The following is a 25,981-nucleotide window of genomic DNA, read 5'->3' on the forward strand; positions in this document are numbered from 1 at the left end:
GTTAACAGTTTTCTGCAGTTCGTAAGGTAAATATTTAAAAAAAAAAAACAACAGCATATTAACTCGGAAATTTTCCACTCTGCATATTGATAAAAAATAAGCTTTTTAAAGAAAAGAACATAATAAAAATAATGCTCCTTAGATTATCCAAGAAATGGGGATGAGGGTTTTTAAAGTGTATATTGTCACATCTGAACACTTCTGTGTTCAGAGTGATCCCCCTACTTAAAAACTTGATGTATTGTGATAAGGCCTAACTGCACCCAATGCATCCAACTTCATTACTCATTTCTTATCTCTCCTGTCCTCCCTCCTCAGCCTCCTCAAACAAGTATTTGTAAAAATTGCTTCAGGCTGTCAAGCACTAGAACAGGCTGCCCAGGGAAGTGTGGAATCACCATCCCAGAAAGTATTTAAAAGACATGTAGATGTGGCACTGAGGGACATGACTGAGCAGTGGACTTGGAAGTGCTGAGTTAATGGTTGGAACTGATGATCTTAAAGGATCTTACCCAACTAAAATGATTCTGGGATTCTATGCCTCTATAGACTCCATTTCTGGCCTTATCACAGCCTTTTCAGCAGAGTTTGTGTAGAGAACGTAATTTTTAATACAAGGACAATTTCTTAAGTGGTGAGCTCGGCTCACAGTGTTTTCACTAAAAGGCAGCTTCTATTTCCAATGCAGTGTTAAAGAAATAGTGTCCAGAAGTTTCAGGATCCCATTTCCTCTTAAGATGTTGTGCTGGTTTTGCTGGGATGGAGTTAATTTTCTGCACAGTGGCTAGTATGGGGCAATGTTTTCAGTAAGCAAAGTTTGAAGTTTAAAGAGGCATAAGTTAAAGCAATTTACAGCGAAAGGCAGTGTAAAAGCGTGGGGGGTGGTTTGGGGTGACCCGGGCGATGCTGAGCTCCGCCACCTGGACCCTGAGCAGGCCCAGGGCTGCAGGGCGGGGACAGGCAGGCCTGTCGAAATCCTGCCCACGGCTCCGACCCTTCCTTCCCTGGCGGAAGCACCAGGGGCCTTCAGATGTCTCCTGCGGGGGTCCATGGCTTCCCCCTTTCCGCACCGTCCCGACTGAGGCGGCCTGTGCAGCCAGCTGCCCTTCGCGCCTCCCTCCCAGCCCAGCCCCGGCGGCGGGAAGCGAGGCCCGCGGGCTCTGCCGCAGGAGCAGCCGCGCCCGGCCCAGAGACACACGAGTGCGAGCGAGGGGCCCGCCCCGAGGAGCCAGCGGGGCGCACGGGTGGCGTTCCGGCCCCGGGCCATGGAGCTGCCCGCCGCTGCTGAGGGTGCGTCAGGCGCGGGCCGCCGGGGCTTCCGGGAGCGGCAGGAGGGAGGGAGGGAGAGAGGCCATGAGGGCTGCGAGGGGCGAGCGCCGGCCCGGGACATGGCCCCACCCGCGGGGCCAGTGGCCTTTGGGGACATCCCTCCTGTGCAAGCCCTGTGCCCCGGGCCAGCTCTGGGACAGTCCCCTGCTTCCCCTGGGACCCGCACCTGCTTCCCCTGGAACCCGCACCTGCTTCCCCTGGAACCCGCACCTGCTTCCCCTGGGACCCGCACCTGCTTCCCCTGGGACCCGCACCTGCTTCCCCTGAGACTGCACCTGCTTCCCCTGAGACTGCACCTGCTTCCCCTGAGATCTGCACCTGCTTCCCCTGGGACCCGCACCTGCTTCCCCTGGGACCCGCACCTGCTTCCCCCGAGACCGGCAGCTGCTTCCCCTGGGACTGCACCTGCTTCCCCTGGAACCCGCACCTGCTTCCCCTGGGACCCGCACCTGCTTCCCCTGAGATCTGCACCTGCTTCCCCTGGGACCCGCACCTGCTTCCCCTGAGATCTGCACCTGCTTCCCCTGGGACCCGCACCTGCTTCCCCTGGGACTGCACCTGCTTCCCCTGGGACTGCACCTGCTTCCCCTGAGACCCGCACCTGCTTCCCCTGGGACACCTGCCCCGTCTCGGTGATCAGCGAGTGAGCTGATTAAACCTTTCCTGAGGAAAGGCTGAGTCTGTTTGGCAGGAAACGGGAGCTTTCTCATGAATGTTGCACTGCTTTGTTTGTTAATAATGAAGAAAATCAGCTGTTCTATTCTATTCTATTCTATTCTATTCTATTCTATTCTATTCTATTCTATTCTATTCTATTCTATTCTATTCTATTCTATTATTCTATCTATTTTTATAAGTTACAATTCTGAAGTTTTCTCCTGTCCATTTCACAAGTCACAAGAAAAACCACTTTTGAAGTTTTGTTGGATGGATGCTGGGATTCAATTGCTGTTCAATTCAAATGTTGTTAGTGCTCCTGTTAAAAAAACAGGTTGTGTGAATACACAGATACTAAAATATAAAATAATTATCAAAGTTATCAATATTTTTACCTGATTATTTCTGATGTCAGTGGATTGAAATGGTAGTTTCTCATCACTCTGACCTTAGGAATTCAGAAATCTCAGGGCTGATTCACTTGCATTTCTCTTATTGACTGACAGAAGAAAGTAATTATTAATTTTGTATTATCACAGAATGGCCTGGAGTTCTAGGTGCTTAAAGGTCATCCAGTTCCAACCCTCCTGCCATGGGCAGGGACACCTTCCACTGGACCAGGTTGCTCAAAATCCCATCCATCCTGATCTTGAACAGTTCCAGGATTGTAGTTTAACCCCAGCTGGCAACTAAATACCACACAGCCTTTTGTTCACCCCCCACCCCAGTGGGGATAATCATAAAGAAAAAGTAAACCTAATGGGTTGAGATAAAAATAATCTATCAACTGAAATAAAATGTTATAATAGTGATGCTAAATATGCTAATAATATGATTAATAAGAATTGTAGTAAGGAAAGGAACAGAGAGTAACAGAACCCAAGAGAAACAAGTGATGAACATGATTGCTCAGCTCCTGATAATCAACACCAAGCCCATTTCTGCACAGAGATCTCAAAATTCTTTTGGCCTGGCCTTTCTCACCTCCTAGGTTTCAGTGCAGCTCCTCCATAGCAGAGCATGAGACATTATGAAGTCCTTTACTCAGGGTAACACTACATAGCATCAGCCAAAACATCAGGATGATATCATCATTCTCATACTAAATCCCAACCCACAGCTTTGTACCAGCTACTAAGAAAATGTCCCAGCTAAAACCAAGACTTGCATCCACAGCTTCTCCAGGAAATCTGTTCCAATCTGTGCATGTCTCATCAACCTCACAGTAAAGAATTTCTTCCTAATATCTAATCTAAATCTGCCCCCTTGCAGTTTAGTCACTCTCTCTTGTCTTGCTCTTGTAAAAGTCCCTATCCAGCTTTCCTGTAATACCCTTCACATGCTGAAAGGCACTCTGGAGCATTCCCTTCTCCAGGCTTAGCCACCTCAACTCTCTCAACCTGCTTTCACAGGAGACGTCCTCCCACCTTCTGATCATCTTAATGGCTTAGATGTTGTCTCAATTTGAATAAACTAGTAATTGAGCCAAATTAAAGTGTTGGAAAGTACTTGTCTATGGACTTGCTGTGAATCCTTGGCAAGTCTCTTCAGTGGTTCGCTGTCTTTTGCAACCTCCAGTTCTTTATAAATTAATATTTAAGCACTACCTATTTAAATGTGGTTATAGTTATGTTAGTATCTATCATATATATAAGGACTCATTCTTTATTGCATGCTGTATTCTTTTTATGAGTACTGGATTTCTAGCAGTATTCCCTCTTTTCCTTATCCTCTATTACAAACATTTCCTTTCTTCTGAAAAGTCAAATCTTTCTTTCTGTCTATATTAAATTTCTGTAAGAAACCAAAAATTAAGGGTTTTTATAATGCAGTTGATGCATTCTGGTAGGTTACCTGAATGAATCAGTATCACTTGTAGATTTAAAAACGTGGGGACTGAATTGTTCAGGTAAAAGCTGAAAGTGTGAAACTGAAAAGAAAATTATGGCGATATTTTAGTCATTATATTTTAAGATGCAAAGAGGAGATCTGCAAAATAGTCTTCATATAATCCTCCAAACTCTTGATTATTGCCTTTTTTTGAACTCTGGTTTGAAACTCTGCATTCAAAAGCTACTGCAGTCATTGGAATAGGGAAAACTGGGGAAATAGGCCTGTTTTCTTCTTGTTGGCAGTGTATAAAGACTGGGATTGTTTTGCACAGTCCCTAATGCCCACTGTAAATTTACTTTTTATGTAATTGTTATTAGCATATATGAAATTTTGTAAGAGAATAAGGGTCTGAATTTCATGGTTTCATAAATTTCATCTCATAAAGCTATAATGAAGAGTATATCCTCAGTTCCCAAATAATATGGATTTACACCCAGCTGATTAAGTGAGCACAGTTCTGTTTTGGTAGCAGAAGAAATCTGTGCTGGCCTAAGAATAGAAAAATTTATACCGCAGAGTTATACTTTAATTTCTGAACAGCAGGTTTTTGAGAATAAATTCCATATTCTGGAAACACATTCGTGTCTTTAGTAGTCAGAATAGTAAAGAGAAATATGATAATGGTACTGTGTGCCAGATTCATTATATATTATTGTAAGTGGAGAGGCCTGTTGGAGGAGAAAAAGGACTGCAAAAGGAAGAACTCTCATATTGTAGGGAGAATATATACACAATCTTAAACTACCATAAAATTCAGGCTTAAATTATTATTTTAAAATGATCTTGTTGAAGAGTGAGGCAAAGAAAGTTTGAGGAGCCAAACTGAGTTTTTATGCTCGTATGGTTCAGAGCATACTTGATGTTCTCATGTCTTAATTTGCACCTGTCTGCTATTTTATTCACTGTAATATGTTCACAAGGTTATTCTCACAAACTTTTTTCCATGACTTTTGGGTTTTCTTCCAGAAAGCTTTTTTTTTTTTTCTTCCCCCCAGAGATATTGAAAATATCTAGAATTACAAACTTCATTTAAGGGATGCTGTTGTCAGCCTTGCAAAATTTCTCTTGTTAGTTAGGTACCTTAAGTAGGTCTTTGAAGGTCTCAGCTTTAGCTGCCTGTGGTGCAGCAGCTCATCTCAGTGCAATTGACTGTCCACAGTGCATGTGTGTGCATCTGATGTAGTCATCTTAATACTCTTTTTAGTCTGTGGGCGGAAGCAAATGTTTCTGGGTCATGACTTTACCACAAAAATGACTTGGCTTATTTTTAACATTAGAAATCTCTGTTTCTGCCCATTGATAATAAAAGAACTCTAGGCAGCTAGCTCAGCTGTAGCCATCTAAATGTAGGTTTCTGTATTTAAGAGGAGATAAATCCTACGTCAGAAATGTTACTGAAATCATGAGGGATTATGCCTACTTATGTTCTTAAATTCTCTGAAATGGTTATAACTGGGGAACATTAGTAAGTTCTAAAATGTTTTTTTCAACTCATTCATGATACTTGGATTTGGAGAATTTATAGGATTTGATTTTAAAAGCTAAAATTTTTTAAAAGTTAGAGTTTGGAGAAATAAATCATGCTACATTTAATTTTCCTTGTGCTTTTGACATAAATTATTTTAAATTTTTATTATTTTCAGTATTGTTTTACCATTTTCAGTCCATTTGAAAAAAAATATGCTGGAGTTATTGTTAGGCTTGTTGTAGGAAAAGCAAGTTCTTACCTTACTGAGTATGTCCACGTTACATATCTTTGTGTATTAGGAGGTTGTTTAAGGATGATACTGTGGAGTAGCCTTGGTTTAATATACATTTTTACAATAAAAGCTGCTTAACTGGAACACAAGACATACTTCAGTTCATCTTGATTATGTAGCTGTCCCATTATTATAGTTTATTATATACACAATTGACATTGTGCTAGGCATACCAATTAAATCAAGTTTATTTTATTGTTGCCTAATGTTGTGGCCATATGTGTCTGATCTTAGACCAGTTCCACTAGAGCAATTGCAGCATTTTGTGCTCCATCATAATGAGTCAATATCTTGGTTTCTGTTGTATAAATCAGGTGAGGTTACAAAGATATGGAAATTTTTTCACCTTTTTTTGCACTGTGTAATTGATAGACTAGTTAAAGTAAAACTCATGGCAACAAAACAGTTTTTCCTTGAATATTTGTACCTTTAAGGTACTCTTAAATTTAGAAGAAAATTTTTTTTAATATTTGAGGCTGTCGGAAGACTTAGCTCTGTAGCAGTGGCAATTTGGCAATTTGTTTCTGTCCTGACAAATCCTATTATTTTTAAATAAAAATTTCACATTTGGAGAAAACTGAGCCCTGGAATGGCCTGGAAATTATATTAATTACAGTCTATTTTGTATCTTATGCTATTGATTTTTAATTTGTTTTTAAAATTGACATTATAGTGGTCTGAATAACAAATGAGTGTCCCGATGTATTCAATAAGTTTTTGTCTATGACATTTGCAGCAGTTTCCTCCTTATTCACCATGAATTTCATGGCCAAACTTGGAAATCCCTAAGGTCTGTAATTCTTTGACATTAATGAGTATTATTCCAGTGTTGAATTATTCCAAGTGAGTTTAGGTTTTGTGTTTGGTTTGAGGTACCCTATAATTTTAAATCATAGCATAACTTAGCTACTTTCTCCCCATTTCTCTGTGACTTACCTGTTTCCAAGGTCAGTGAGAAAACTGTATGTACCACTCAGAAGAGTAAATTATATAAAATTTGCCCATAAACATCCCTGAAAGATTTCTTAAAAGCTTTAGAGCTGAGGTTTCATCTTCTGCAAATGACTGATTCTTTGAGTCATTACCCTCTTAACATTTCAATCTTTCCATATGAGCTGCTGCATCAAATGCATCTGCAAAACAGGACTGGCAGGTTGGTGGATTAGGGTAGTGCTTATGAATCTGATTTATCCTGGTTCTTTCTTTCCTGCTTATATCAGAGGCCTTCAATGGATCTTGCATCACATCTCCCCTTAATAACTAAGTTCCTCTTAGTTATGTTACACAAAGCTGTATGGGACAGTTCATTGCTTCTTTTGTAATTATTTCAGCAGGTGAATAATTGCTCAGGAGCCTTCCATGGCTAGGATCTCAGCACATCTGTGGGTTCTCAGTGCCCTCTCTCTGCATGAGAGCTGGAAGCATGGAATGTCATTCTTGTGTTGGAAATCTGTAGACTTAGCCCTATTTGACAATGTTGTTAACCCATCGTGTCCTCTGAGTGCTCTTCCAATATCAGTTTGTGGATTGAGGGGTTTGCACAGGGAGCCTGTCACCAGGTGCTATCTGTTTTCAGGATGCTGAGCCCTGCTTTCAGAAGAGTTTACAAGGGATTACTGGTTCTCTCCTTAACACTGAGCACTCACAGGAGTGAGCTTTGCTTAATTCTTGAACTTTTGTCTTTATGTCAGACATATTCTGCATTAGCAGCAAGAATTACACTGGTGGCTCCTTTCTGCTCTTGGTTGGGTGCTATTCTCAGTCAAGGAAAGTTTTTGGTTTGGTTCTAAAACTTTTTTTTCTGCCCAACCAGTGGTGTAATTTCTGTGCTGATAGGAGCAAAAATATTATTGAGAAAACTCTGTAGCTGCCAATATGCTTTCAGTGGAATATATTTGGTGGTTCAGCACTTCCTGAGAGCAACAGATTGCTGTGCAATTTTTGCTAATGCACAGTTGGCCAGCATCCCCATATTTCCAATAGTGTCATCCGGTGTGTTATTTTCTAGAGAACTTACATAGTAGTTTTTGAGAGAGCAGTTGTCTCTTTAGGGGAATGGTAAAAAACCTCAATCAACTCTTAGAACTTCTGCATTTCGATACACAAACTTCTCTTTTCCTAACCAGAAAAGAAATGAAGAGAGATGGTGATAGTGTCAGTAACAGAGAGCAAGTGAAAGAACTGTATGTGCTCCATAAAATCTTTGACAAATCCATTATTTCTGGAAATGCATGCAGGAATATTGCTATTTGTCATTTATTATCTGGTTTTATACAAGAGATTTTGTGATTCCAACTGAATGATTTCTCCAAAAACTGCACTGTGTCTTCTTCCTAGTAAGAACCAGCTGTATTCTGTGATCTCTCCTGCTATTGGGGTTTTTTTCTATCAGTGTTTTTACAAGTAATTTTTCCAGAAAAGGAGTGATATTTTTCCTCCAGAGTAAGCATATCTCCCTAAACTCATGCTCATTCCTACTGTAGAAGTGAGTCTGTATAAGATGTTGAAGAGGAAAAGGCCTCCCTCAAACTCCAAATTGCATTAATTCATTAATTAAATGTTTGTCTTAAGTGTTGAGGTGGAATGCTATTTAAGATACTCAGAGCAAAATTAGGTGATGGTTTATGTGGTTTATGTGTCTTACTAGGGATACATCTGCTTTAGAAAACAGCATTTTGGAATATTTCAGTTGAAAGATCCTTTTACTTGTCTCCATTGTAGTGTTACCTTGTACAATAAGGTTTTTGTTATGCTTAGAACACAGTAGTCCCTTTCAAAACAAAATGAAAATGTCACTGTCTTTGTTTTGGTAATGATGGTCAAAAAATGCTACTAAAGTAGCATTTCACACTAGTATCATAGTGGTAATGTGTCAGTGGTCAGAAAGCAAACTTTGTATTTTCTTTGTATTTTCTTTGTAACAAGATATCCTGTAAGGAGAAATAGAGCAGGATAAATCAGGTATTGGTGGTGACTGATGATAAAGGGCATGCACGTTCATGAAATGCTGGAATAAATACCACTCCCTGGCCCATACTGGAATGTTGCTCATTTTGCAACTTCTGTGAATGCAATTTAAAGGAAAATACTAATATTGTAATAGCATGTTATGAAGCAGAAAGTAAATAGGTGTTTGTCCTTAAAAGGAAGATGAATCAGAAAACTTTGGCAGAGTAGTCTCTGGAGGGACCAAAATGTTAAACAAGCAGTGTAAGGCATTTTTGTGCCTGCCCTAATTTATTGTTCTGCTCTGCACTGGGACTTTGTAAGAATGGAACTTGACAGACACTGTTTGAGTAATATCTGGGTGAAATTTCTATTGATGAGATAATCTGGGAAACACTTTTCAGATTCAAAGTCAAATATTTCGGATACTCTACTGTTACTATTTTAACTTTTTTCTGTGTGGTTCCCCATATTTCATTTTATTCACAGCTTTGAAGGCAGTTCAATTACTTGCATGCTTTTGTGTTTGTAAATATTTCCTTTGATGTATAAGGCAAGCAAGAGTCTTACACCAGTTAGCTGTCCCACAGAGGTGCTAATCCTTTAAAACTAGGAAAATTAACTTCTGATTTTCACTGAAATTCTAAATATGAATTGAAAAGTTGTGTGAAATAGTTTTCTTTATCAAAATTTTGCAAAAGTACCATTTAATGTATAACTGCTTTAAGTAATGGATATATATAGTATAGTTCAGTTTCTGAAGGCTGACTATTTAGTTAGCTTTAAGAATGCACTGGTGGCTTAGATTAGGTGATTTTTGCCCTGACACAGGACAGGAATGGAGTGTTTCAAATGGAGATGAGTAGCTTAAAATATAGCTATAGGTAAATAAATCCCAAGGAATTTTTGCACTCTTGTCCTGTGTGCTCTGTACTATGTAAAGTGTTAATTGGCTGCTGTGTCTGGATGGACAATGTGCAGGTAGAGTATAGGGATTGTTTGTGCATTTCAGACCTATTTGAAAGATGAAAGAAATACTTGAAAAGGAGTGCCTTCTGCAAGTGTCCCTGATGGATAAATGAATATATGATGATTTATGACTTACTGTCCAAAGTCTAGTAGAAGCAGAAGGAAAAATCAGCTTACTTAATGCAGATGATCTGGTGAAAGGATAACCTAAAATACCTGGTTCAAACCTGTGCTGAGACTATTTCAGAGCTGCTCAACACAACTTAGTGCTTAACCTGCAGTTGTTCTTAACTTGCAGTTTTGATGGATAACAAGAGAAAAACAGCATTGTGAAAGAATTGTAGATGGCAAGGTCAGAGTGAAAGTATAGAAAGTGTGGTTTTTTCCTTAAATTATTATTTTGAGAGTGATATTTTTTTCAGGAAAAGAATACATCAAATAACTGAAGTAAATTATGTGTAATTAGGGAAAAAATAACTTTGCTAATTAGATAGGCTGGTTGATATTAGCTGGTTTTAATTTAATTTTTTTCCTTCTTTGTGCCTAGGCCCTGTACTATTGCACATGATGTAATCATCTATTTAAATGTTATGTTTCTCTGACTCTTATAATGCCATTTGCCCCATCCTCACTGTTTGTAACAAAGCTTATAAAACTGTCTCCTTTGCTTACCTTACTAGCCACTTGCATCACTTTGAAGCTGTCTGCTTAGCTTTCTGCAGGCTTGAGGCTTAAAACTTCAAGGGCATCAATACCAGGTGTCCAAAACCAGAGACATCCTCAAAGTTTTGTCTTTTGAGCACCGGGGCCTTTTGGTACATTTTCAAGAAATTATATTTATTGTGTTTAAGTTTAAATAACCCTAATGAATTTTTCTGTCATGGGTTCAGAATTCTTTTGGGAGGGAGGGAGTGTCAGGGTGCGTTTTGTGAGGTTACTATTTTTATTTTTTTTCATCCTTGTTTTAGTGAAGATAACATTTGCATTGAAAATTTTCCTAGGATAATCCTATTTGAAGTGCTTACTATTTCCACAGTTATTCTCAAACACTGGCTGAATTGTATTTTTATAGCTGAGTGCAGCTCATGCATTTTCTGTTCTCACATTGTGCACAGATGCTTGTATTTTTATTCTCCTTGTTGATTTAGGAATGCACTAGAAATGAAAGAATAGGTCTCACTGTTGAACAGTTTTCAAAGCCAAGAAAATATTGTGCATAACTTAATGGAGTCATAGTGAAGTAACCTTTTTGTTTTTTTTTTTTTTTTTTATGCAATAGAAATCAAAGATGGAAGAGAAAATCAAATTTGGTATTTAAAAATATCAAAACTAGCATTGGCTTTTGCAATTATCCACTCAAAGCCACCAGGGAAGAGTTCCAAAGAATACACAGAGTACCTTGCCAAAACTGTATCCGAAAAAGATTTTGGATGGAAATGGAAGGTGGAAGTGCTGGAAGCCGAAGTTCTTCGATTACGCCAGGAGCTTCTTTTGAACAGGATCTCTCCAAGATTCTGCTTGGAAAACAGTAAGTTACTCAAATATTATCTGGCTATGTTGCAATAGCAAGAAGCCAAACAGCTTTCATACTGCCTGTATCATCTTGTACCTAGGTGTGAGAGTATTCAGTGTACAGTGTTTTGTTTTTTCCTGAGTTCTGAGGTACTGGAACACTTAATTAATTTGTAATGGGATTGTACTTGAGAATTTGATGCTTATGCAGAATTTATGTGTTTAACTTTTAGAATCAATATGTATTATACAAAATTGCAGACAAAAATTGTCAATACGCAATGTTACTGTATAACTTTGGAAATACTAGTTTGTAAGAACTAGTTTGTTTTTACATTTGGAACTTGTCTTAAAGACATTTTGTGTATTTTTTAACCACCCTACAGATTTTAAGATCAGATTTTAAGCCTAAAGTGTTGTTAAGTTCTAATCCCTGATATGTGTAACAGGAAAGTAGGGTGGGCAAGGGACTGTATATCTGCTCTTTCTGAGAGTATATTGAGACTGTGGATACTGTGAATGTTTTTTATGGCATATGATAAAATATTGTGAGTCTGATATTGAATTCAGAAAAACTTTTAGTCAAAGAAGATCTTTTTAAAAAAAAAAAGATGATCTCAAACAGGACTGTTTCTCTTGTGCCAGTCATGCTCAATTCAGGATATCAGTGGCACTGTGTGAGCTTGGAAATCTGGCAGTGGAGGATTTCTGCAGGCTCTGGGGAGATACTTTCATGGGAGATGGAGGTCAAAACTCTCTGGGCTGAAGGAGAGAAAAAGTTCACTGTTGAGGGGATCTTTAAAATCAAGATGTATAACTAATTGCTTTATGACTTGGGATTTTTAGAAGGTTCCCTGGTGGAAAACTTGGATGAGGCCTTACCATGCTGCTTTTGTACTGAAACAGTAGCATCTTTATTGCCATGCCTAAAGATTTCTAATTTGTAATGTTGACTGATGGGGGGATCATTAGACTTCAGCTAGAAGCTCTAACAGTTTATATATTTAATTAGTATAATAGACCTTTCTCTCCAGAGAAGTGATTTAATGACTATTCTTACTTTGTTATTGTTTGTGTGTCTATTTTCTGCCACCTATTGCAAACATGACATTTAAGACTAAAAGTAACTTTTAAGATCCAATTTCCAAGAGGTGTCATGTCTTGAAGAACTGACTGCATATTATCAGAAGAAATTTATAAACATCTAATGTCTAGAGAGGATATTCTAATTGTGGATTAAGCAGAATACAGCAAACTCTTCCGATTAGCAAAACATAGCAACCAAATCAATTCACTTGCAACTTCTGTGTTCTAAATCTAATTTTTGAAAGAGTCTCTAAATTCTCAATTTATTTGTGAGATAGGCAGAGAAAACTGCCCCTGGTAGATAACACCTCTTGCAAAGGATGTAAATTTTCATTATCCTGGTCATACTGAAGTTTGATCACAGATTTAAATTGTGATAAATCTTTTCTAATTTTAGGAGTCTTGCACTGTTTCTGCTGAGCGTGCATTCATGATTACAGTTCCACTGGAGACAAATGTTTGGTCACTTGCTTTTGAGTAAAGAAAGATTGTTACTGGTACCTGATGGAATATCTGTTGGTGACATCTACACACTCCTGAGAGTATCAAATTGATGATGTATGTTAATAGTAGAGTATCTGTGGTTGACATGTATGGGAAGATAGTTGTAGAAGCAGGGCCTACCTGAAACAGGGCCCACTACACCACTGACCTCTTCTGCCCCAAGATAAAAAACAATACCTTTCTTGTGTGTTGTGCCACTTCTGAGATTTGTCAAGCCTGTGGAGAGTAGAAGCTAGAGGGTGGCTACTGATGAGATTAAAGGCACAAGGAGCTTGAATCTGTTAGGAGGAAAAGTGGTAGTAAGTGGTGTTTCATCCTCTCAAGTGAAAGTACTATAGACCCATCAAGCCATTGTTATGGTTTCCCAGGTTTACCACCTAATATCACACCAGAGGTATTCTCTTTAGGGCTGAGAATGATAACTAGGATTGCTCTTAGAACAAAGTAATCATGGATCCATTTCCTCATCCACTCATTTCTCCAGACTCATTTTTGGAATTGGTGTTCTGCTTAAAATTATGCGGCCTCTTAAAAATATTTCAAACCCCTAGCCTTTCTGTGGCTTTCTGCTGTTTTAATTAACAACTCTTTAGATACAGGAATATCTGAGTTCCACAAAATCAACACCCAGAAAACCTCATGCAGTAAAAAAAAAAGACTGCATTTGTTTCTGCTGGTGGCTCTTGAGAACTGAAGAGTTTGAGTCCTTCAGCCAAGCTTAACTTTGCAGCTGTATCTTCTTTGCTTTGCATTCCAAATGTGAGAGCTTTCCTCTCCTACCTACTAATAGTAATAGGTCTTCCAGAGACTTCAGGAATTTCTAGAAACTGCCCATGGAGTTTGATTACCCCAATGTGAGAAATTGGTGAGCTCTTTGAAGCTGTGGTACCTGTTTTCCCCCTCCACATACAGTTGAACGTAGTACAGATGTGCAAATAGACGAAGAATAAAGAAAAGAGAATTTATTTTTAAAAGAAATGGTGCCTAAATTTCTTTGTCCCATCTGAGGACAAATAGTTCTTTGACCTCAGAGACCCTAAAAAAGTTGTAGGCTCCTAGTTGGGAGGAGAAGCATGCTTTGCTGCAGGCAAACTGCTTGGTGGTATGAGTTCTTACAGATTAATGTGTTTTTTATGAAAGTGCAGTGGTGAGTATTCACTGACTGTACTGTGTCTGGAATTTCCTTATTTGACTTATTGTTCAGTTGTCTTTCTGAATACAAGGACTCTACTCCTTGGTGATGCTTTTGGCTGCAAAATTTCATGCCTTTGTCTGATTCAGATTAAAATTTCAGAGAAAGGAAGATAGAAACTTCTTAGTGTTATTCTAAGAATAAGCACTTCTAGTAGTTGAGCATTCTATTGGAGCAACAAGAAAAGAGAAAGGGTTTTACAATGCATTGATGAATTGATAGGTTCATGGATTGAAGCACCTGTCCTCTAAGACAAATTCCTTCACTCTTACCAGTTCATAAAATCAATGATCATATTGTTTCTTGGCAGGCTGTGTTAAAGAGCTCTGAAAAGCCTGCAGCTGTTACTCCAACCCAGGGAGGCATAAATGCAGTATTCCACCCTTTTTTTGCCAAGGATGTATTTTAGGAATGACAATTTAGAGGATAGATGTTTATTACCTTGGTTGTTTCCAGCTGATACTCTTGAAGGTTCCAAATCAATTATTCATGGTATATGTTTAGCAAAACTTATTTCAAGTATATGTTCCTTCTTCCTTAGCTTCTACCTTCAAACTTGGTTCTAACTTGGTTTATTCCCTTCTTATTCAGTGGGTAGGAATTTACTGAACTTCTTGCTCCTCTAGTTAAAATAAAAACTGGATTCTCTCCACCCCATACCTTTTTAGAATTAGGTTACTCTTCCTTTTATAGATGATTAACAGTAGAATTCTTCTGCCATGACCTGGAGGTCCCTCCTATTTTTAGCCTCCACAGCCGCACATGTTCCAGCCACCCTACCACAGTGTCTCTCTGTTTAGGGAAATGCTAAACCTCAGATTCACAATGTGATTAACCTGAATGTCTGATTTTTAACTGTGTCCTGGGGCTCCTTTTAGGATACTGTCCCTAAATTCTATTCTAAAGAAGCAACTTGTGTCTCTTTTGATAATGGCACCCAGAGAAAAAAATAACTTTTTGTCTCCTATTCACTCCTTAACTTGGTGTGTTCCTTGAGGCATTTAGTTGAAAAAGGGAACAACTTCCTTTGTAGATTAGTATGAATGAAGACACTTCAGTCTCATTTCTACTCACTGGGAGCTTATAGAACTGGAACCAGTTCAACAGCTGAAGTAAAACTGATAATAAGCATTACATAGCTAGTTTACCACAAACCTTGCTTTAGGCCACAGAATTCATTCTTCTTTTCCCCTTTCATGGCTTGGGAATTTCTTGCTCAAAAGGCAAAGGCAGAAACTCTGGGTGCTTGTCTTATACTCCAGGATTTCCTTGGTAGGCAAAGACAGGATCAGATAAGTCCTGCTTTGAAGATGGGAGGAAAAATTATGGCCAGTCAAAATATTTTCTGAATAATTGGGTTTCTAACTTCAGAAAGGGCAAAGCTCTCCATCACGACTTAAGCAATGTAGCTTGTGATGTTTCCTCTGTCTCTTGTGATGTTTCCTCTGTCTCTTTACATTAAAAGGAGTGGTGAGAGAACATAATTGATAATAGATTTTTTTTAAGCTCATTTTCAAAATGAGAAACCAATCAGATGAATTCAGAAAGGTCAGACCAAAACCTGAAAATTTCCTTTGTGAGTATGTTATCTGCAGCCTCATAAAGGAGTCTTCCATGTTGGTAGGGATAATCTGACTGAATAATAATGAATAATAATGATACAAACACATTCGTCTGTTAGGGGAATTTATCTCCCTCCCCAAAAGGTAGATGAAATAGTGTTTGAAATGTTTACATTTTGTAAATAGCACTTAGCAACAATTTTAGCTCCTATGACATGGTAGTAAGGTAGAGGACTACATACCAAAATTTTCAAGTTATCATAGGATATTTAAGGAAAAGCTATTTTTTCAGCTTGGTGTGTTTAAATCAGCTGCTGCTATAGATTGCTGTGTCCTGTCATCACTTTCTCCCCCTGGTATTTGGAAGGAGTACAAAAGCATGACAACTGCAGAGGAACTGTCAGCCTCTGAGGGGTATCTTTTACTTCTTTCTTTTTCTATCTTCTTTTTTCTAAGGTCAGAGGATTCTCCACTGGGCAGCAGTCAACTCTTAATTTGATGTTGCCATGGAAAACAGTTCTGATTATTTTTTTCAGGTGCTTAGGGATATGATGTTTCTGCGTAAAAGCATTCTACCTCCTGCCTCCCCATTCCCCCAAATAAAAATAGGTGTCTTTCTCTCCATACAGATCCATAAGGGCAGCCCAGTGTGTCATCTCAACATTTTTTTCTCTAAGACATAGAGTTGTCAGACAAACAGTAATTCAGAAATGTCATTTGACATCTTAAGTGTACTGGTGTACTCCCATGCATCTACCAGTGGTAATAATGCAAGTAGGCAGCATGGCAAGGAATGTCTCATAACCTAAGAAGTATTTTATGTTTTTATGAGGAGAACAAAGAAATGAGAGCAGATCTATGAGATGGCAAAAATGAAGTTAAATTGTGTTTAGCACAGATTTACAGGAATATGGCTCTTGGAATATGATGATGAGATAAATCTGCTCTGCATAATTGTATTGACACAATGGGGAACTTTATGAAAGCTGAGGCCTTTTCAGGATAATTAAATAAGTTAATTTGCAATCTGTAAAAAGCACCAGCTGGAGTGTAATGATATATTGAAATCTCAGAGTACTGCTCCTTCCATGGATAACAGGTCTGTTTTGGTTGTGGAAACTTTCTCACTTTGAAAGCAGCTGCCATCTTATCCAATGGTATTGCTACAGCTGTTCTAAGCACATGTTTGGGGTGAAAGCACCCAAGAAGCATCCTTTTCTTTCCAGATATCTGTGTAAGGAACCCATTCAGAGGCAAAACCAACCCAATTTTCCCAGCAAGAGAAAGGGTTTGTTATTATTCTATTAATTTAAGATGCATAGTGATTATTAGGAATAAGATTCATAAAAGCAAGTGCGATTCATAATTTAGTGTAGAATAATTTCTTCTGGCTAACAGAATGATAGTTTTGGGGAAAACAGAATGTATATGGTAACAACAGGCTACCAAGTGTGGCCATGGCAATTAGGATCCTTTTGCCTTTAAGTCTGCTGTGGGAACCTAAGAATCAGTCATTTTTTATCCTGGAAATACAGAAGCACAGTATGGTGGAGGTTGTGATGCCTGAAAAGGCTGACCTGGAACAGAAACTAGACAGAGCAAAAGGAATAAAATAGGTATTTATTAAAAAGACACACTTTTGGCAGTGCAAGAGCCTTGGAGGGGCTACACCCAAATCATATTCAAGATGGATTCTGGTCACGAGTCTTTACACTTATATAAGTTTTGGTTCATCTACATTATTTGGGTTAATTGTCCAACCACAGCCCCAGACTATGAAGTCTCAGCCCCCTGCCTTGCCCCCTTGCCCTCGCTGTTGTTTTTGCTTCCTGGGTACCAGTTGTCCTTGATTCTCTAACTAGAAAGGAATTGTTTTGTCTAACTACCTGTGAAGAGAGCATACTAACAGCTAATATGAAGTTTCAGAGTTACACACTAAACAACAGAGATTCTGAAAAATAGAAAAGCTAGAACCCAAGGCAACACATTAACAAGTGTGGCCATGACAATTAGGATCCTTTGAAATCAGCCTTTAAGTCTGCTGTGGGAAGCTGAGAATTGGGTTTTTTTTCTGGAAATACAGAATCACAGAATGGTGGAGTTGGAAGGGAGTACTGAAGATCAACTTCTTCTGAAGTACTGAAGATCAACAAGCCTCTGGTCAAGCATGGTCATTTAAAGCCAGTTCTGCAGGACCGTGTCCAGACATTTTCTAAATATCTCTGATGATGGAGATTTCACAACACTTAACCTAAACCCCACTCAAACTTGGAATCTTGCTCCTCAAGCACATCTTGGTTTGCATCTTTCTGGATATATAAAGACAGAAGAACCAAGCATTTATACCATGTTGTATTCAAGAAAAGTGATGTTTTTAGGAAGGCACATTTTAGCTGACTTTTTAAGGAGTCCACCTCATTTTAGCCTCCATCTCACTAAGTTGCATCCAGATCATTGCAGTCTTCATTGGCTGCTATTTCCTGTCTCTTAATGAAGCTCAGATTGTTTCATAATGCACAGCATTTTTAATAAGACATAATGCTTACAGTTTAGCACTATCAATTAAGTCAGGTAGTCTTTAGAGATAACATTAATTCCTTTAGTATTTTGAAATATCTCCTATCTGGCTAAGAACTCAAGTTTCAGTCATTGAGATGGTCAGTATTGTAAAGCTGGTCAGATCTTTTGTTGTCAAAGCTGCTTGATGAGCATTAACTGACCCAAATCTGTATGTTTGTTATCTGATTATTTATCCTTTCATATCTTTACTGCAAGTTTGCTTTATTTGACTCGAGCTACAGAAGATTTGTGCTGTCATCTACAGAGATCTCTTAAAAATGAATGTCTTTATCCTCAAAATCCTTCTCATTTCTTACTGAATTCTGAACGTTTAGGTGGTTTATTTAAGCAAAATCCCTAACAAATTGAAGTTTATGCTTCCAAGCCTTTAGAGAAGCATTTAAATCCTAGCATTGAACACCTTGAAAATTGTACATACTCAGTCCTATATTAATTTCTGTGAAATTATCCCTAAATGGGATAAAATATGTCAGAATGCAACTTTAGCATTAAAAAGCATTAAAAGGCACCTTGAATTTAAACAAAGGACCTTTCTTTTCCAAGCCAGTTATGAAAAATCCCTCATGGAGGTGCAGAAGCAAAGTGTGGGATACCAAGCTTCTAAGACTTCTTATTTGGAAAATTCTAATAATATTCTATAATACTATTTTGGTATTATTAGTATGGAATAATGAAAATAGAAGTTTGGCTTGGTTCCAGGTCAGTAAAACAATGGGGTGCTAAACACATAAAGAGTTCATGAAGAGGGAAGAGTTGTTTTTTCCTCAATCAGTCAGCTAGGTTAGTAATGAAAATGGCAGAATAGAGACAGAGTTACATGTGAAAGAAAATGTATGGGTTTTTAAACAAGAGGAAAAAAAGTTGATTCATTGTTCATGGAAAGTGCACTTCAAACAAACCAATCAATGAAAATTAAATTAAGAGTAACAGAGCCCTGAAAAATGTAGTCGTGGACATAATTTCACTTATGTTTTCATTTCCTTTTAGAGGTTATTGACTGTATACCTACTTGGAAAGCAGAATGCCATATAATCAAAGGTTTCTATGAATGTCTCATTTTTATTGTCTCTTGTTTTTTCTTTTAGAAATGGAACTGAGAGTATCAATTGGTACTGAGTTTTAGGAGAACTTTACATGTCTGATGTCAGTGGTTTTGATTTTCAAGTGATAATCTGTGTCTACTCAAGAAATGTCAGAATATAAATAATGTCTAGTGCTTGAAACAGAAATAATTTTTTCTTTGCAGAATTCAGAAATTGTCATCACTTTGCTTCTCACCTCTGCCACCTTCAAGCCTGTTTTCTGTTCTGCAGACCCTGTTGGTAGTGGAACTGCAAAACTGCGGATTAAGTTTTTCAAAATACTTGAAGATCATTTTACCATTTCAGAGCTATTTCATCAGTTGAGAACCCTTCTTCCAGTTTTTAAATTTAGAACTACATGTAGCATTTGGCCTTTTTCATTCAAATGTTCTCTGATCTGAGGCAGCTGCCAACAGAGTATCTTAAGAAAGCATCTTCCACCACCCAGGTTCTACTACACAATCTTATACAAGCTGCCTCTTTTACTCTGCATTGGTTAGTGAGAGAATGAATGTGGGAGATGGGATTGACTTTGGTGTTCTTTCGAGCTCTGCTTCCTTAGGACTGGCTGAAAACTCCCTAATCTCTAATCGTGGGGCTAGCTGGCATCTTACTGCCCTGCTTAAAGCCTCTGGGTTTTTTTTACTGGCCACAGCAGTATGCACATCTGAGTTCCAGTGCCTGCACACCTTGCTGATACACTGCAGTATGTAAGTCACACCCTCATCCCTTGAGTGGCTTTTGATTTTCAGACCATCCTCTTTTAGCAGTACTAGGTATGGACCCAAGGCTCTTTGTGGGACCACATCTTGCTTTGTTTGGGGCTCAGGCTCTTCCTTGGGTTTTCAGCTCAGGATCTTAATTTGGTAAGGAGCTAAAGTTGTAAATAGGAATTAGGAATTTAAATATTTCCTGAATTTGGTGTGACAAATATAAAGAGACTGTAAGATTGTTCACAACCAGATATTCATTATTTACGGTGTTGTAAAATTTGTGGTCGCTTTATCACACACACTGAGTTTTTATATTTTTTGTTCCAATACACTTGTAGTTAAATGTTCTTGAAATTAGTATTTAAAGGTTTCTGTTAGTCTGAGGCAGGCTTAATGCCATTCCTTTTATTTTTCTTTTTTTTTTTTTAATTTTTTTTATTTGATAACCACATGATGTGAACACCAAGGCTGCTTTCTCATTTGAATAGTAGGTAAGTACAAAGTGATGAATTTAGCTTCTTTCAATAAATAAATTATTAAGGTATTTCTAGACATTTTAAGGGAAATAATGAGTATTTCCTGGTGTGTTACTTTTTCTTTTTTTACAATATAATGGCAACCTCCTCCACAAATGACTGGAACATGTAAATGGCTTAACAATTTTAAGCATTTTGTATTACTTATTTAGCTGGAAATACACTGATATTGGGGACTTACTTTAACAGGGTTTTCTGGAAGCTCATCATGGAACAGGAGTTTGATACTGCAGTGGATAGGAACCTAACCATAAATGCAACATTGTCTCCTAGTAGAAGGAGCATTTCATTGAATGCACTACCTGTTTTATTTGGGAACATCTTAAGTTTGGTTTCTATGGATATGATACTGCTGTACTAATCTTCCCTTTTTCTTCTCTTTTCTTCTTTCTTTCTCATCTTCTTTTTGATTTGGTTTTTTTTTTTTTTTTTTTTACTTCCACAAGAGAGTGAGCAAACATACATATGGGGTTTTGCACATAGTTCTTGCTTTGCTTCTTCTGACTTCTGACATGAAATCCTCATGAGCAATTTTCATGTTGTCCCATGGGATTAAGAACAGGAACAAAATAACCACATAGTGGAACTCACAGTAGATTGACTCCCTGGAAGGGCTTATTTTCCTTAAATGCCACAAAAACAACTTTCAGTTTTTTTCTTCTGAAATGTGTTTTGCACAAAACCCTAGGGAGAGAAGACATGAAAGATGGATGGCTGGTTTTTTGTCAGACCATGGGAAGTGTGTTTTGCTTCTTTGCTTGCTTTCTAAGTGTGGATATGCAGGGCATTTGGAAACAGTGTTAATCTATAAAATACTAGGCTAGCCTTAAATGTCCAGCTTTTCCTACCTCATGGAAATGGCAGTTTCCCTCCAGTTAGCCCTTTCATTTTGACTCAGTTTGTACCAATACTGTGAAATTTTAAATATGTCTGAATGTTGAAGATGTGAAACTCAACAATAAATAAATAAACTACGTTTCCAGTTTTGATCTCGCTAATAATACTTTCATTGGTACTGGTATGTTTTCAGAGATTGAATTAATGGACAGAATTTAGTTTGAAATGATGAATTTAATGAAGTCTTTATTAAAATTTTTGAATAGTGTTTTATTAACATACAGAATATTGTAGGTCGCTACTTAGGAATGTTTTCTGTGTTCAAAAGGCTTTTTTTAACTTGCTATGAAATATAACATTTGCTTCCTGTGAGGTCCATCTATAATTTGTTTTAATTAATTTAGTAATATAAAAGCAGAGGAGTATGGTACTGCCTTGGATCCCTGTGGAAAAGAACAGTACAGGCAGGTTTTCCAAGAGTGAGAGAGGCAGCAGTGTGTGATCTGCCCCAGTAAACTGGGCTCAGCCAGGAGTTGGTTAGATGGGGTTCTAGCCTTGCCTCATGGTACTGAGATGGTTATGTATGCTGGTCTTCCACTTTACTTCTCTGACTTGTTTTGGCTGTGATCTTTTGACATAGATAGCATGTAGAACAGGTGCCTTTTGTCACCTAGAGCTGAGTTTATGTCAAGAGGCATTGCCTTAAATGTATTTATTGTGTGAAATGGGATGAAAGAGATTCTACAGTAGCACACGAAAGTAATTTATTGGTGTGAATGTACTGTATACCTCTTGTAATGTAGTTTGTGTGTCTTTGTAGGAGATGGGATGAGATAGGTGATGACTGAAGAAGCTTTTGATTCTGAATGTTCCTCTTTGTTAAATAATGAAAAAATCAAACCTAATGTTCTGTTCAACTTTGACTGCTGTTAGAATTTGTTACCTGAGTGGGGAGAGAGAGTACACATAAAGAAGAATATTTTATTTGATGCAGTTATAGTTGCAGACTTTCACTGCCTTTTAAAAGCAGTCTGAGTTTTTGAGAATAAAAGCGGGGAAAATGTTTGAACGACCAGAAATCTGCATGCATTTTCTACCCTGGAAATTAATGGGAGTATAGATAATTACTTAAATTGTTTGTTTACTTAAATGTCTACTTAAATTATATATAGGAAAACTTAAAATTTCGACAGTTTGAACTCAAAATTGCTCTTCATATTACTATGAGCATAAAATATCTCGTTCACAAGACATTAACTTCTGAAAATTTTGATTTTAATTTAAATATATCTTCTTCTACAGCTAAATTCTTGTAATGGAAAGTTCTTGGGTGCCAACATAGACATGTATTACATGATTTTTGCATGGAAGCAGAAATGAGAAAGTATATATGGCACTTTCAATAACCATGCATTTAAGCATTGCACAAATATAATTTTCATGTTTTGCATTTCAGGAAAACAGGATACCTCTGCTGAAACTCTTCTGGGTCAGGAATCTGTAAAACCTGCAAGTTGCTCAAGCCAGCTAGAAGATTCTGGATGTGATGTCTGTAATGACTCTGCATTTGATTCTTTAGGCACAGCTTCAGATTTTCACCAATCTGAGCATAATGTCAACACTTCTAAACATTGGTTGGAAAGAGTTCCCCCACTGAATTTTTGCCATACTAGCAAGGAGCAATCTCTGACTGCTCCAGTGCACTTTTTGCAACGTTTGCTTGAAATAAGGAAACTGTCAGAAGGAGGAATTCTTCAAGCAGACTTCTCAGAGCTTGAGAATGATTCTTTCACCATATGCAATTCAGTGTCTCAGTTGCTTGATGGACTGACTGTTTTTTACAACAGTCCGAAATTCCCATCTCCAAGTTTCCTTAATGAAGGAATTTGTGTTTTGATCAGTTTAATAACTGATACTAAATTATCTAATCATGTTTTGAAGAAGTGTTTCAAGAAGATGGAAGAATTTAAGAAAAATCTAATTCAAATTATTTTAAGAAATAGGAGTGTCAATAGGGTAAGTTTAAAACCTTTTTCTTTTTTCATATCCCACTTCCATATACTGTAATATTCTCCTGGTTTTATGCACTTTTAAAATACCAGTTTGTCTTATATTTTGAAGAGTACTACTCAGAGATTTTTGTGATTGTTTTTTTCTGCAATATGGATAATAAATGCTCTGAAGCACTTGAAAAATTCTTTCTCATACATGCAAGAAGTTCTAGCCTATTCCCAGGTGCAGGATTTTTAAATAACTGATAAAAAGGCAGTTTAAAGAAACTTGATAGAAAATATGAGGGAAAAAACACGTAGTTTCTCTTCCTATATGGAGAGATATTAGTTCCTACATGTAGATATCCATTCATATGTAATGAATTTTTATTCTTTCTCAAGCATCTAAATAACATTGTTTGTTTGCTTCAGATATCCATCATTCTCTAGCTACTTGCAAATTTGTGTTTTAAAAATATATGAGCAAATGAGTGAAGAGTTCCAAAATTATGTCCCTGTCACAAACAGCAAATAGGACAGAATTGCATTTTGTTGGCATTCATCAGTGTCTCGTTACATGTATCACCTTGTACATTTCCTCATTCAACTGAAATATCCCTGGTTTGTCTTCACAAGATGCCCTACAGGTAGTGAATTTCATGGCTTGTCTTAAGATATTTGGTTTTCATGCTGGCTTTTAAAGTAACTTGGAACAGACATGATGATGCTGTTTTTTGGCACTTGGATGTACCAGTTTAGTGTCCCCATGTAGGTAACTGTGCTACCATTAGAGCAAATTCAGTTCTTATCCCTGTAATCTTTGGAGCCTAAAAAATGCTTACTGGGTACTAGGTCTCTGTTTTAGATTAAATTCTAAAGTTGCCTCACTAAAAATGAGAGCCTGGACATCTGGTATGCCTATGGATGGATGTAACCATTTGTCTTAATTTAAAATGAATCCAACTCATTTGTCTATACAAATGGTTTTTGACAGTAAGGTTAGATATAACAACATTTTTAATATTTTTATGCTGGAGGGATTTATGCATTTTTCTGCAACTGAAATTCACACATTTTGTTACTTTTTCCAGAAGATAGCCTTGTAATATTAAGTGTAGCCACATTTAGTTCAATTACTTACTGACTTCCCATTCAGTCTGAATGCTTCCTAACCAAATAACACAGGTACATCCTTTTCACCCAATGCCCTCTTAATTTGGTGAGTTTTATTCATTTTAAATTTAGACACTACATTAGTAGTGTAAATTGTGTAACTAATTCTTCATGTGTTGTGTACCACACATAAAGTGCTCCCAGTGTATAAAGGGTTCCCAGGAACACTTTATAAAGATGGTGATTGAAATATCAGAATGATAGGTTTTAAAAAAATTGCCATTACTTACACGGCAATCTTCTGGAAAGAGTCACAAACTGTATGAATTTCAGTTGAGGGAAAATGTTTAAATCCCTCCAGCATAAAAATATTAAGAATTTTGTTATATCTAACCTTTACTGTCAAAAAGCATTTGTATAGACAGCCTTGCAGCAATGTAGATTTGACACAGCTTTTCCTTTACCATCCTCATAGTTAAAACTGTCAGGAATTTTCAAGAAGGACAAAGAGCTGTGAGAAACACCTTCAAAAAGCTTACAGAGAGATGTGGCTGTGGATTACACTTAATTAACTAATTACGTCTTCAAAAGCAATCTCAGTGTTTTTCAGAGCAAGTTATTTAACTTTAAATAATCTTTGAGAATTGGAGAAGGAATCATTATCTCTACCTTAGATGTAAAGAAAGAAAAACAGCAGCAGAATTACTTGCTGTAATTGTAAAGTCCTATTGTTTGAAATGTTTCTAATTATAAAGCATTGGAAGCTGTAAGAACAAGCAAAGACGTGTACTCAGAAATTTCTTCCTGGACTCAGCTACCTAAAGCTGTGTGCTTTGGATACATCTAAGCTGAAACTCCAAATTGACATAAATTTCAAAAGGAAAAAAAAAAAGTCTGTCAGTTAAGGTATTACAGGAAAAAAAAAAAAAAAGGTAATTTTACATAAAATATGAAATTATTTATCAAAAATTAAAAATAGCCTCTTCAATTTTCCTTTTTAAATTTTTCTCCTTTCCCTCCATGTTTGGAGAGCAGTTCAGAAATATGCACACAATTGTTAGAAACACAATCTTTTGGAATAAACCTTCTGGAAATATCTCAAAAGAGGATCCTCAAGTCACAGCTGCTCAGGTTGAAGCATGAATGTTCAGAGGTGCAACCATCTGTGCAAGGCCTGACTTTGCACCTTCTGCTGGAATGGTTTTGCATCCTTGCATGGCTGTCACAGAAAAGCTTGTGAGGTTCCTGTGTCTAACTCTGGTACAGATGAACTGTTGGTTTCATGCAGCAAATGTGTGACAGTCATTGCTGATCTGTGGATCAAACACTTTGTTACCAATTTTTGAGTCAATGCTCAGACCTTTGGGAGTTTGTAGGGGTGTGTATTGCCTTTCAGTTTGCAAACTATTCATTTCTGTTGAAATGTTCTGTTCTCCACTGACACACTGCTGTGTCAGCAGAACCACTGCTGTATTTATGTAGGTTCCTTGCTAGTCCTGCTTTCAAGCAGACCAAAGTGTACTATACAACTCTGTGAGATTGTATCCAGTTGGCAGAGCCATTGGCTCTGGCTTTCAAATGGACTCTACTACCTGACAAAACATGGGAAAGCATTTCACATGGAAAACTCTGGTAGGAGCTATAGTATGTAATTACAGCCCCGGTGGAGCAGAAACTTCAGAAGGGAAGCACTGGAACATTGCTTTTTGCTTAATCTAC

At 37.6% G+C, this 25,981-nt stretch overlaps 1 protein-coding gene across 1 annotated transcript in view; it reads left to right on the forward strand.

Moving 5' to 3' along the window:
- The first annotated feature begins 1,234 nt into the window (after nucleotides 1-1,234).
- Nucleotides 1,235-25,981, forward strand: part of MEI4 (meiotic double-stranded break formation protein 4) — a 67,866-nt gene continuing 43,119 nt past the window's right edge. Inside the window, exons 1-3 of the mRNA XM_079298171.1 lie at nucleotides 1,235-1,290; nucleotides 10,834-11,082; nucleotides 22,615-23,174. Coding sequence (XP_079154297.1) covers nucleotides 1,266-1,290; nucleotides 10,834-11,082; nucleotides 22,615-23,174 — 834 coding nt within the window. The 5' untranslated portion in view covers nucleotides 1,235-1,265. The remainder of the gene's footprint in view (nucleotides 1,291-10,833; nucleotides 11,083-22,614; nucleotides 23,175-25,981) is intronic.

This window comes from Erithacus rubecula (assembly GCF_903797595.1).
Source record: "Erithacus rubecula genome assembly, chromosome: 2".
In the NCBI taxonomy this organism is placed as follows: Eukaryota; Metazoa; Chordata; class Aves; order Passeriformes; family Muscicapidae; genus Erithacus; species Erithacus rubecula.